The sequence below is a fragment of the Schistosoma haematobium genome, chromosome ZW (assembly GCF_000699445.3).
Source record: "Schistosoma haematobium chromosome ZW, whole genome shotgun sequence".
Taxonomy (NCBI): Eukaryota; Metazoa; Platyhelminthes; class Trematoda; order Strigeidida; family Schistosomatidae; genus Schistosoma; species Schistosoma haematobium.
Genome location: NC_067195.1, coordinates 87,352,896 through 87,366,233, shown reverse-complemented (window position 1 = coordinate 87,366,233; position 13,338 = coordinate 87,352,896). Strand labels below are relative to the sequence as shown.

Here is a 13,338-nt window from a genome sequence, read left to right as displayed (position 1 = left end):
ACCGAGGTATTTTCAGTCAAAGAAAAACCTCAAACGACTCAAAATGATATAACCGACTTATGTCACACACTCACGCGTTATCTTAGTCTTCGTACCGACCGTAAGAGATCGCGCACACCACGTAGAAGCATTTCTCGTAAGCGATCTGTCTCTAGACCACGAGAGACAGATAACCCCGACTGGTGCTGGTATCATAACCAGTATGGAAAGTCTTCCAGAAATTGCAGAAAACCCTGCAATTTTCCCAACACGAAACCGACTGATTCGAAAAGCAATTCGTGAAACTTCCAAGCCGGCACGCGTTAACGGCAACCGTAGCCGGCAAACAAAGCCGTCTGTTATTCGTCACAGATGTGACAACGAGAGTTCGCTACCTCGTCGACACTGGCGCAGAAGTTAGCGCTCTCCCAGCAAATCCTAACGACCGACTACACGAATCGACCCTAAACTTACAGGCGGCAAACGGAAAACCGATCGCTACGTATGGCAAAATGTACGTTTACCTTAACGTGGGTTTACGCAAACCCATTCACTGGATCTTCGTTGTTGCAGATGTTTCTATGCCAATCATTGGTATGGATCTTCTACAACACCATAATCTGATCATCGACACGCGCAACCGGAGGCTAGTAGACGGAAACACTAATTTGTCCGTTTGCGTAACTTCCTTCTCTGGTTGCAGATTATCCCCAGTCACAGTTAAGCATATGATCGACCCACTTTATCAGCCACTTCTCGATAAGTATCCTGGGATACAACAAACTCAACCGAGATTACCGTGTGTAACCAGCAATGTTACACATCACATCACGACTACAGGACCACCTGTATTCTCTAAAGCACGACGACTAGCTCCTGAAAAGCTAAGGTTAGCGAAAAACGAATTCGACCATATGATAGACTTAGGAATCGTACGACCGTCAAGTAGCCTTTATGCATCTCCGTTGCACATGGTCCCTAAAAAGGACAGCAACGATTGGCGTCCAACTGGTGACTATCGGCGACTGAACGCGAAAACCATTTCCGATCGTTACCCGTTGCCTCACATTCACGATTTGACAGCTACCTTGAAAGGTACAACTGTCTTTTCGAAAATCGACTTGGTTAAAGCGCATAACCAAATCCCTATGGCTACTGACGACATACCGAAAACAGCTATCATAACTCCATTCGGACTCTATGAATTTTTGCGAATGCCTTTCGGTCTAAGAAATGCTGCTCAAACATTCCAAAGATTCATAGACGACGTTTTTCGAGGTCTCAACTTCGTACACGCGTATGTTGACGACTGTCTAATCGCAAGTCCGGACAGAGAAACACATCTCAAGCATCTGGATCTTGTTTTCGAACGATTACAAAAACATGGCATTACTGTAAACGTTCAGAAATGCCAATTCGGAACCGACTCGTTAGACTTTCTGGGACACACTATCGATGCTCAAGGTATCCGACCCCTTAGAACCAAAGTGGCGGCCATTCTGGATTACCCAGAACCGACCACCGTCAAGCAATTACGCACGTTTAACGGCCTCGTAAGTTTCTATAGACGTTTCATACCGAAATGCGCATTACTTATGAAACCTCTGACCGACCAACTTCGTGGAAATGCGAAATCCATCAATTTGGACGACACCGCACGACATGCACTTACATTTTCTTTTTTCTTTTCCAGGACGGCTGGAAAAGAACGATGACGTTTATGAGGATCCGAAATTTTCATTGTACATTTTCTTTTTTTACTATGTTGTACCTCCGTCCCATATAGTAAGGAAAGACGACCAGACGCTGCTAAATTTAGTAAGCTATCAGAAGAGTGTTTACCAACGACAAACTCGTTGGGTTTAAACTTCTGGCTGGCCACGTCTTAGGGTCGTCACTGCCCCACTAGGGGGAGTGATCTGTAGCGGTAAATAAATCCCCAAAATAAATAGCACTAAGTTTTCGACATTGGATGCTGACCATATGTTTTAGTGGACTCATCTAGCTGAAGGCGCTCGGTCAGGCATCCGCACCAGATCACGTGTGGTAACGCCGTGCTCAACATCAACCGCAATCGCTAGCCAGATTAGATCAGAGAATTCCGATATGTTGGTCATCGCCAAATATACTCTTCCGATCTCCTCGACTCTGTCTTTTGATTTCTCTTGGTGGGAACGAAATACATTAGAAGGTGTTACTGGTAGAAGCGTTGTCAAACACTGAATACCTGTGACATCATCAAGACCTTACCGCTGGAGACGGATATCCGTGGGATAGGGCGAGGTGTGCATTTTTGAGGTCGACCTTTCCTAACCCTACCCCTCCTTGTGAGAAGGCAGCATCACTGTCATGTTGGTTATCTGAAGGAAATACCTTACTGCTGTCACACCTCTGTACAGTCAGTAGTACGACTTCGCCTTCGGACCTTGGGTTTTTTTGCTTTTAGTCTTACCGCTCTTCAACCGACGTGTTTGACATGGTAGGACCTTGAGGAACGGTTGTTCCAACTAGTATAGCTCGATTGGTTCATCACGATAGGCAATCCCGACTACCACGTCAATGAAGCAACAACGTTTGAGATCCACTGGAACAAAAATATGTTATTTAGAAACATTTAAAGCTGGTAGTCTGATAGTATGAAACACCCGAAGAGAGAACATATCGATAGTAAATCTCTTCAACTTAATTACATGTTGTAAATGAATAAGAGGATTTTGAGACGTAAAGTAGACTGTCCTACATACCTGGGAGAATCTTACGATCAGTTGGGTAATTTTTCCTTCTTATTTTAAACTCCTCATATATATACTCTTTCAATTGGTCTCTTGACTAATTTCGAAATCTTCAATCACACAAAGATCAATGTGTAGAAATCGTCCGGATCATAGTTTTGAATTTTTCAAGTAGGGAATCACTGAATTATTTGTCATAGTGTTCATAACTTAAATGCCACAGTTTCATATTAACTAGATATCTGCAATCTGCAATGTTCCAACTGCTTAACTAATTAATTACAATGTGAAGACTAGTTTAGATTCAATTCAATCAAAGTCAATTTAACATCAAAAGATGTAAAGTATGTATAAGATTTTCAAGATTCTCAAGATAATGGATCTATCTACTTTGTGTCATTTATTCCTTCAGCGTATCAATGGTAGGTTTATCTAATAAGATGAACGAAATGTTTCACAATCAATGATACATTCAGATGTTGCTTAGTAATTAAAACATTTACAGTTGACTAATCACTGGGTGGTGATCAATGTCATGTGTATCAGGTCCTTCCTATCGATCAATTTGCGATGTGGCCACCAATGTAGGTGAGTCGACATTGCGTGCAGTATGTTGAGATAAGATGGTGATTGGGGTTAGTTCACAGGAAATACCAGATGTAGGTTTCATGCTATTAGGCACTCGTCAGCGAGGTTTACCTGTTACAACTTAGGTTTACATATCCATTTAGGCTTCCACACAACATGCAAGATTAATTCCTCAAACACATCACCAGATACACTAGCAATTCTTATTACATCCGTAAACAAATTATTCTAGCTTTTGGATGTATAATAAATCAGATAGCATTTAACTATTAGGTTATTTTTACCTTCTTACAATACCGTTTCTCCTAAATAATTCTGACCTTTTACAGATTTGCTTTTCTCATTCGTTTCCATGTTAATTATATTCATATATGTTATTGTGTGCTTTGTTTATGCGTATATCTGCATTGCATTCTCTATTCTATGTACGTGTGAATTATGTACGAGTCCATTAAAAGACTCTCCATACTTCATTTGCTTATTGACTCTCTTGGTTTGTCTGGTCATACGAATGCCTGAAGTATATGTACCCGTAGCATTCGTATCCCGACTTGTATTCTGAACCTGTTATGTTGACAGGATGTATGCGAATTCAGTAGAAATTTATAATTTACTATCATCATTGTTCATCATCAATGGAGTCAGTTAAAAATCACAGAGTGATGATCCCGACGTGATTCATCTGGTGCCGCATGTTCTTATCTCAGTTGTATTCACAGTCCTTAATACAAAGGTGAAGTCAGGGTGTTTTTTCACATTATCATCCAAGGATAAGATACTTCTGTGTTTATTAAAGATTGCGCTGCTTTTGCTCAACCTTGGATGTAGAATAAGTGACTGCCTCGTAAGTTTAGGCCAACAGTAGGAGCCTTCATCGGTCACCGGTAGGTTTGTTCTGTCATAGCTAGTCGAATGGAAACGTGGCTGACACTGCATAGCTCGGTTCTCAAACATTTAATGATACCAGCATATCTCAGTGTTCCTACGTCTACTGTTCTATCTATTTTTCACGTTTCTATGTACATTGTGATGACGTTGGTGCGTCTGTGTGCACACCTCTGAAGTTTGTCACGTTTAAGCGTAAAGTGTAAAATCTGTTTTCGAAATAGTCTACTCTATCTGTCGTTTGTGTTTTTTGATGGTACTATTCGAATTAGCTTGTGTGTGTTCATATATGTGATCTGCAATCTCAGTTAATCTATCGATTCCAACCTCTGATTGACCGAACAATGTTATTTTATCATTTTCATTTGAGGCGGTTACCATGGTATGCATACTTCTATCACTAATACTCCTATACTTTCATATTCAGTTAGATTGTTTTGGTCACTAATCTAGTTGATTCGACATTACTTTACACAATTTTGGAATAAGATAGTAGTTGGAGGTTGTAGACCCACACTAAGATGGACCTAACACACATGATATTAATCATTACCCTGTGATTAATCAATTATAAATACATCTCATTCCTACATGAGTTCATTCGCGGACTGGATAGTCCAGTGAAAATGTATCCAACTAGGAACAAATCCTCTAAGATTCCAGGTATACCTTGTTGACAAATGCCAGATACCATAAAACCTAGATTAGAAGATTGAATAAAATGATCATTAAACCAATCATAAATGGAAATGTTCAAATAGTTTGTTTGTTTGTTTGTTTGTTTCACAATTTGAAATATGAAGTTAATTGAGATTTCATTGTGAATATACAAAAAATAAATAACAACTTCTTGTGACATTTTAATCATTTTACTAATCATGTTGATAATCACATGATCTTAAATGGATAGATTTTGTTTTGTTTCCAGGCATTTACGGTTACAATACATAAATGATATAAATGAAGCATAAATTATAAACAATAAAAACAGGAAGAAAAATCAAAGAACTAAGGGGTTATTACGAATATTGTATCTGCCAGGTTACTGAACTTGTATATGTTTACCTGTGGTTTTGTACTTTGTATTTTTGGGAAGAAGATACACATTAAACTACAAATTCAGATAAAGTAAGCTTGAAATACACTCTTTCAGTAAGTGAAAAATTCAATTCAATTTAATCTTCAGTATAGGATTGTGGCAGGCAATCACATCATCAGTAGGCCTTAACATACGCAACGGAAAATAGCAAGGTCCTCAAATACAACACAGAGAACAGCAATCCAATCACACTTGATGGAGAAACTCTGGAAGATGTGGAATCCTTCATGAACCTAGGAAACATCATCATCATCGATGAACAAGGAGAATCTGATGTAGATGTAAAGGTGAGAATTGGCAAACCAAGAATAGCATTCCTACAATTGAACAATATATGCAACTCAAAACAACTGTCTGTCAACTAATATCAAAGTCACAATCTTCAATACGAACGTCGAGACAGTTAGTTCTACTGTATGGAGCTGAAACTTGGAGAACTACTAGAACCATCATAAATAAGGTACAAGTATTTATAAATAGTTGTCTACGTAAGATACTAAACATCCATTGGCCGGATACCATCAGCAATAGCTTTCTGTGGGAGCGAACAAACCAGCTTCCAACTGAAGAAGAAATTAAGAAAAGACGATGGAAATAGATAGGAAATACATTACGCGAATCATCAAACTGCATCACGAGGCAAGCTCTAACTTCGAATCTTGAAGGGAAGCGGAAAGGTGTAAGGCCAAAGAACACATTACGTCGGGAGATATACGCAGATATGAAAAGGATGAATAACAACTGGAAGGAGTTGGAAAAGATTGCCCAGGACAAAGTTGGATAGAGTATGTTGGTGAGCGGTATATGTTCCTCCATAAGGGGTAACAGAAGTAAATAAGTAAATAATTATGAACCAAATCCTTAGGTTAGGTATTATCTATAGCAACTATTTCATAAATCAATTAAAAATGAATTTTCTAGGACATCTGTATTCAATAGTGAAATATTTTTGAAAACTGTGGAATTTCCAAGTTGAAAAATGTTAGAAATATATGAATGATAAATATCCTGTTCCTATCTCTCCCTCTCTCTCCCCCTCTCCCTCTCTATCTCTCCTCCACCCTCTCTTCACATATATATGTACATAATAAGAAAATAAATAAATTTTTCATATTACAATGATACTAAACAATGTACACTATCCACATTTTCCTTGAAATAATGGAATGTAGTTATCATCTATCATATGATAATAACAAAAATTGCTAAAATAATATCGGCTTTCAATCAATGATTATTTCACTTGGTATTGTTTAGCTTGTATCTTCCCATTGAGGTTTAAGACTTCAATTGATCAGTCTTTTATTAGCATATATGTATACTGTGCATATTGTTATTTGTATAACAAACTGGTCAATTGCAGTCTCAAACCTCAATGAGAAGATACAAGCCAAACAATACCAAGTGAATTTAAACTTCACCCCATTGTACAAGCAAGTGGCTATCAGGACTCAGTAGCTGAGTGAATAATGCAATGGTATTTGAAGCGGATGGCACTGGGTTCGAGTCCTAGAGAGGACACCAACTCTGAGATGCAGGTACATCTAGTTGACGAGTCTCAAATAGGAGGAAACGCGCGTCCTGGACTCCACTGCTAGTCACTATCCATCATTTATTATTTGTTACCAACGTTTTCTTTTTGTTTTTAAAGATAAAAATTGTCAAATGACCTTTATAAAAGTACAATTATAAATAAATTTTCACTTATGTATCTATTTCGGTATTTTTTTTCTAAATCAACATTTCTTTTCATATCAGAAGGGGTTTTATGGAGATTTTAATAATCTCAATAGTTGAAATTATGAGTCAATTGAAGCTGAAAAGTCTCACAATAGGACGAAACGGCCGTTCAGTGCTTTCAGGTTTTCCATAGTAGTCTAAACTCAAAAGTCAAGCCAGATCACCATTGAAAATATGAAAGCGCTGGACAATGGTTTCGTCCCAGTATGAAAATTCTCAGCAGTGCATATCCACGGTCCCACACGTGAAACTAAAATCTAGGACCTTCGGACTCACACGCGAATGCTTAAACTCTAGATCACTGAACCAGTATTCAACGATGTTAATGTCTAACTTCAACGAATCCATGATATTGCGCGATCGACCACTATTGTCTTCAGTGAGTAACTACCTCAGAACAGACACGGTTTGATTCGAATGGTGACATCTACTTACTAGAATTCCATTAAACACATTAAAGCCAGTCACTAGTGAGCACATTATTATTATTATTATTATCATCAGAATGAAGGTTCGTGGAGATTGTACTAATTTAGTAGTTGATTTAATTTAGATTACCCTAGAAGACCTAGAAGCACTGGACAACCGTTTCGTCTTAGTATGAGACTCTTCAGAAATGACATCGAGCTAATTGTTCCTTAAAATATAAATTTATGGTATATGAAGAAGAGATGAAATTCATAGGAAAAATAGATTATAATTTTGATAATGAATGAAATAAATATTGAATCTTTATTTATGTGAGGATACTATGGAATAGCAAATGATTCCTGTGTTTTCTATAATGAGCGTACATTGAAGCTCTAACTTCGTTTTTTTCTCATTTGTTTAGAGAAACAAAATGTTAGGAGTGTTAAGGCTGGTCAAGAGACCGATAAAATTATTATTTGGAATAATTAATTCGATTGACAGAACATTGAATTAGAGAAATACGTTAATAGTCATTTGGAAAACTGGAATAATGCGCTTAATTAGCGATAATAGACCTTTGTTATAAACAAATAAGTCCTAGTTTTTTTGGATTGTTAAAACTTTCATCACCCACAAAAAAACATCAAATACTTGCTTACTTACGCTTGTTACTCTTCGCGAAGGAGCATAAGCCGCTCACCAGAACTCTCCATCCAACCCTGTCCTGGGCTATCATTTACAGTTGTTATTCTCCCTTTTCATATCTTCATATATCTCCCGACGTAATGTGTTCTTTGGCCTTACACCTTTCCGCTTCCCTTCAAGATTCGAAGTTAGAGCTTCCCTCGTGATGCAGCTTGATGATTTCCTTAATGTATGTCCTATCCATTTTCATCGTCTTTTCCTAATTTCCTCTTCAGCTGGAAGCTGATTTGTTCACTCTCATAAGAGGTTGCTGCTCATGGTTTTCGACCAACAGATATCGACACTTAGGTGACGACAAATATCAATCATAGGTTATGATTATTATTACATTTCTTTAAAACAATCCAATGTTAATATTAAATGTCAATAATTGATTAGCTTTATTACGATATTGATTCTTATCATTTAGTTAGTTTAGCAACTTAAAGGAATGTACATTTGTACTAGGGGTCTATGTTGATTATAATTGATCAACTAATGATCAGGCAATTAAAATCGATAATATTGAGGTATGATTGTGATTTACTGTGATGTAAGCTGAAATCGATCAATACAAGTCATGAAATTTAGTTTAAGTAGTTAAGAGATATCGTGTTCTGTTAAAAATTGTGCCCAGTGTCCTAATAATGCATAACGTAATGATACCGTCAATTAGAGAACTGTGAATTATCGACCACATCAATGATTCATAAAACACGTACGAGCAATCTAAAGTCCTTATCGATCATTCTACCTCTTTAGCCCTACTTGTTAAGTCCAAAACACCAATCTCATCATCCACGATATGAATCATGTATTTCAAACAAACTGGGTTTATATACAAACCAACCAAACCACATCACATCACAAAATGAGAAATAACATTTGTACAAGATTTATCCAAATGTGACTGTGAATGTGGGAGATAGTAATCGATAGACAGGGCATAATTCAACAATGATAAATTGTATCATAATGGTTTATAAGTCAAATGGAAGCTTGTAATGAGAGGAATACGGATATACATAATCTAGCTACTGAATAGTTATACATCAAGAATATACGCATAATATTTGTTCATAAATAGTTTACAAAGTTACGATTCATAATTCTCGAGGAGATATAACAGTGAATTTACATGAGGAATTTTATTCGATTAAGATCATGAATGGATCAGTGATAGACTACTAGTGACTAGCTTCAAGATGGATTTCCTGGAGTTCTAGTCAGAATCCATGACCATAGCAGTTACTCAATGAAGATAATATTAAAGTGTTGCGCATTATCGTGAATTGCTTGAAATTACACCTTAATACCGTTGGATTTCAGCTCAGTAGTCTAGAGCTTAACCGATCGAGTGCGAGACCTAAGATCCTGGATTAAAATCCCTAATGAGGAGTCATGGATACTCACTAATAAATAGTTCCATATTAGGGTGAAACGACCGTCCAGTGCTTACAGATATTATTCAAAATATTTCTAGGCATCTACTCTATTACTCCAATAATTATTTCAGATTGTTCTTGTATACATGATTGCCATTTATAACATTCCCGATAGATAGATAGATATGCGGAGAAACAGATAGACAGTCTTCTAATTTGTCTACATTTTCTGATTTATACACGGTGACAACATAGAAAAGTAACATGAATTGTTAACTAAGTTGAACTCTGTCAGTTCATGTCTTCATTATGAAAAAAAAGAGAGAAAAACAATAAAAGAAAAAAGACAACAATGTGATAATCAATATTATTTTGTCTTTCTAATTTAATCATTACTCTACCAGTATATGATAAATACTACCTCTATTATTCTTTACAATAAGAAAACAAGGTACCACCCCCTCAACCCTCAGATCATCTGTTAATGAAACATTAAACTTCGTTTCTGATATAATAATTGATTTCATACATATTGTAAGGCCAGTGAAATGTCACTAAGCTTTAGCCAAATCATTCTGCAGTTGGGTCACTGAATATCGAACCTATCATTGATCCCTGTCAAAGTCAAGAACGACTAACGCGCATCAGTTAATCGTACTCCATGAACTGGCCCATACGGTGATGGTCTTACTTTCGCGTGTATCTACTTTAAATAATGTGTTTCTGTAATAATGTCATTTGTGTTGTACAGTCTTCAAAGCATCTATAGTATCTTGATACGTCGATGGGGCAATCCACAAAAGGTGCTGACCACGAGGTGTGACTTCGATGTTAGCTGGATCGTCACACCATTCCCGTCTAATTTCAATAGGTCCCCAATCATTCGACATAGATCATCTACGCTGGTGATCTACAATATTATTTGTGTATGTATGAGTGATCGATTGAAACTTGGGTTTAGGTTTTCCTGTTGACTAACTCCAATCACCATCTTATCACAATATAGTGCACGTAATGTCGAGTTACCTAGACTAGTGGCCAAATTAAAATTTGGTGAATAGGATTCGATCTGTACTAAGAAGAACATGACATACATAAAATTGATTACCACCCAGTGATCAATCAATTGTGAATACTGCAAAAATATATCTAATAAACTTTTAAGAGAACTACTTGAGGGTTAGTACTGATATCATTCGTCTTCGTAGTTCAAACATTTGAGGTCAGAAGGAAGTTTGATATTTTAACTCCTACGTGTAGGCTTTTCAACTCCACTTAAATGGTATTTAATATTGTTGGACGTGAAAAACTTCAACCTTTGATTTAGATACACTAAGGACTTGTAAGACTATAATGTATTCCCAATTGTTGACTGTATTTTCAACTGTATCATCGAATCCTATCTTTTTAGGACTGATACAATCATAAGTTATGGTATATTTTAAGAGCCAGCGTTATTTATTGTTGCAAAATTACCAGGTTACAAAATAGAATACATTACTATTACATTTGGAGAGACTACAATTTATGGACGAATCAATCAGATATAAGATAACAGGTCACGGATTTGGGCGCAACATCTACTTATCAATTTGGCTAAATAGAGTTTTGACATTATTGCCGATGTCAGTTTGTGATGAAAACCCTAAATCTAATTCCTGACATTAACCATTAACTGTAAATCATTATTCTAATTCCTAACATTGGTTTATAAACCTCGTTTGGTCTTAGTTACTAGATGGATACTCTCAAGGTCACTTTGGCGTGCCTTAAAGGTCGTCCATAAATTATAGTCTCATCATCACAGATAGACAGTAACTTCATTATGTTTTTTTCTTTTCACTTGATTGTATTTAACATTTGCTTATGATGTAAATAATAATCAATTTTAATAGATTTCGAATGAGCTGCAAAAATTATGCCTATTCAATACCTATTCAATATTTTATTTCGTCAGGTTCTCATCAACTGCTTATTTTACTTACTTACGCCTGTAATTCTCAATGGAACATAGGCTGCCGACCAGGATTCTCCAACCCACTCTGTCCTAGGCCTTCTTTTCTTGTTCTATCCAATTGTTGTTCATAATTTTCATGTCTATCTTCATTTCTCAGCGTAATGTGTTCTTCGGTCTGCTGCTTACAAACTATAATATCCCTTTTATGTTACCACTAACTGTATGTAAAAATTCACATGTATCTGTCAAATCAGTTACAATTGTAAAATCAAAAGGAGAACTTACGTCCAATTCCAAAAAGTCTTAGGTTAAATAGATTAAAAGCATTCATCAGTGTCAGTTCCTTAACTGGAAACTGTGTATCTTTCTAATCAATGTGCCATAAACTGGTTTTTGATTGAATGTGAAAATTTTCATTTTTAAATTTGAATTGATGAAAAATAATCTGAATTCATTTTATTTCGTTAGGTTCTCATATGCTACTTACTTACCTACAAAATTACTTACACCTGTTACTCCTCATCGAGGAGTATAGGCCACTCATCAGCATTCGCTATCCAACCTTGTCCTGGGTAATCCTTTCCAGTTGTTATTCATCCTTTTCAAATCTGCTTCCATTTCCCGATGTAATATGTTCTTTGGTCTTCCACCTTTCCGCTTCTCATAGGATTTCAAGTTACGGTTTGCCTCGTGATGCAGTTTGATGATCTTTGTAATGTATGTTCTATCTATTTCCATCGTCTTTTCTTATTTTCCTCTTCATGTGCTACTTACAACCTACTTAATAGTTAAAATCAACGTTATTACATATATTGACATATTTATAAATACAAAGGTGATTCGAGATGAATATATGTGTGCTATGATGTAGTGAAGATTCCGAATAAATATGATAAGTGTTCTAAGTGAACGGCAGATTCGATTTACCTAACCTCTTCTATTAACTCCCTGGCTAAATCTACACAACAACTTGAATACGAGAGAAAAGATGAGAAATATGGAAGAAATGCTTTACTCCAATGGTTCAGTTATGTACAGAAAATCTAAGGTAATTATATCATTTTAGATAACATTGGACTTCCGGAATATTCTGGGACGATAGTAAACATAGTAGCAGTCTAGGTAATCATCTAATCAGAAAAGCAATATGTAACTTTTCACTTTCTAGATGTTTCTGGCTATGCTTTTATTGAATGGTGATTAGATAAGATGCTTCTCAACGTTTTCAGAGCTTTCTTTTTTGGCTGGTTTAAGGACTTTTTGGATCTCCTCAACAAAATAAATAAAGTTTCAAACGGAAAATTCCAGAACATCAAACAGTTGATTAGAAATTGTAGAGTTAAAAACATTCGATGATTATGCAATGAAGTAACTGAACACAGATCTATCTATCTATCTATCTATCTATCTATCTATCTATCTATCTATCTATCTATCTATCTATCTATCTATCTATCTATCTATCTATCTATCTATCTATCTATCTATCTATCTATCTATCTATCTATCTATCTATCTATCTATCTATCTATCTATCTATCTATCTATCTATCTATTCTTCAATCAAAGGAAAAATCCATGCATTTTCCGAAGCTTCTTCTTAGTTTATCCTTTATATATTGTTTTCTTACGATTATTATGGTAAGCACAATTTAATGATGTTTTCTATGGTTTATAAAACAAGTATAAACAAATTATACTTAAACTTCCTTTAAGAAAAAATAATGGTACACATTATGAGAATGTACTAAACAATTGATTGAGTTAATGAACAAAAATGAAATCAGTTTTGTTGCTAAGTGAGTAATTCATTAATTGTTTACATTCATACATGTGATATTCAATTAATGTTTGTTTTATTTGTTTAATCAACATGTA

At 35.9% G+C, this 13,338-nt stretch overlaps 1 protein-coding gene across 1 annotated transcript; it reads right to left on the bottom strand.

The window, feature by feature from the left end:
- Positions 1 to 1,924: 1,924 nt before the first annotated feature.
- On the bottom strand, positions 1,925 to 8,119 carry MS3_00001309 (uncharacterized protein). Its single transcript, XM_051208762.1, has one exon. The coding sequence runs from the start codon at positions 5,062 to 5,064 to the stop codon at positions 4,753 to 4,755; it is 312 nt and encodes a 103-aa protein (XP_051072797.1). The 5' UTR covers positions 5,065 to 8,119; the 3' UTR covers positions 1,925 to 4,752.
- Positions 8,120 to 13,338: the final 5,219 nt, after the last annotated feature.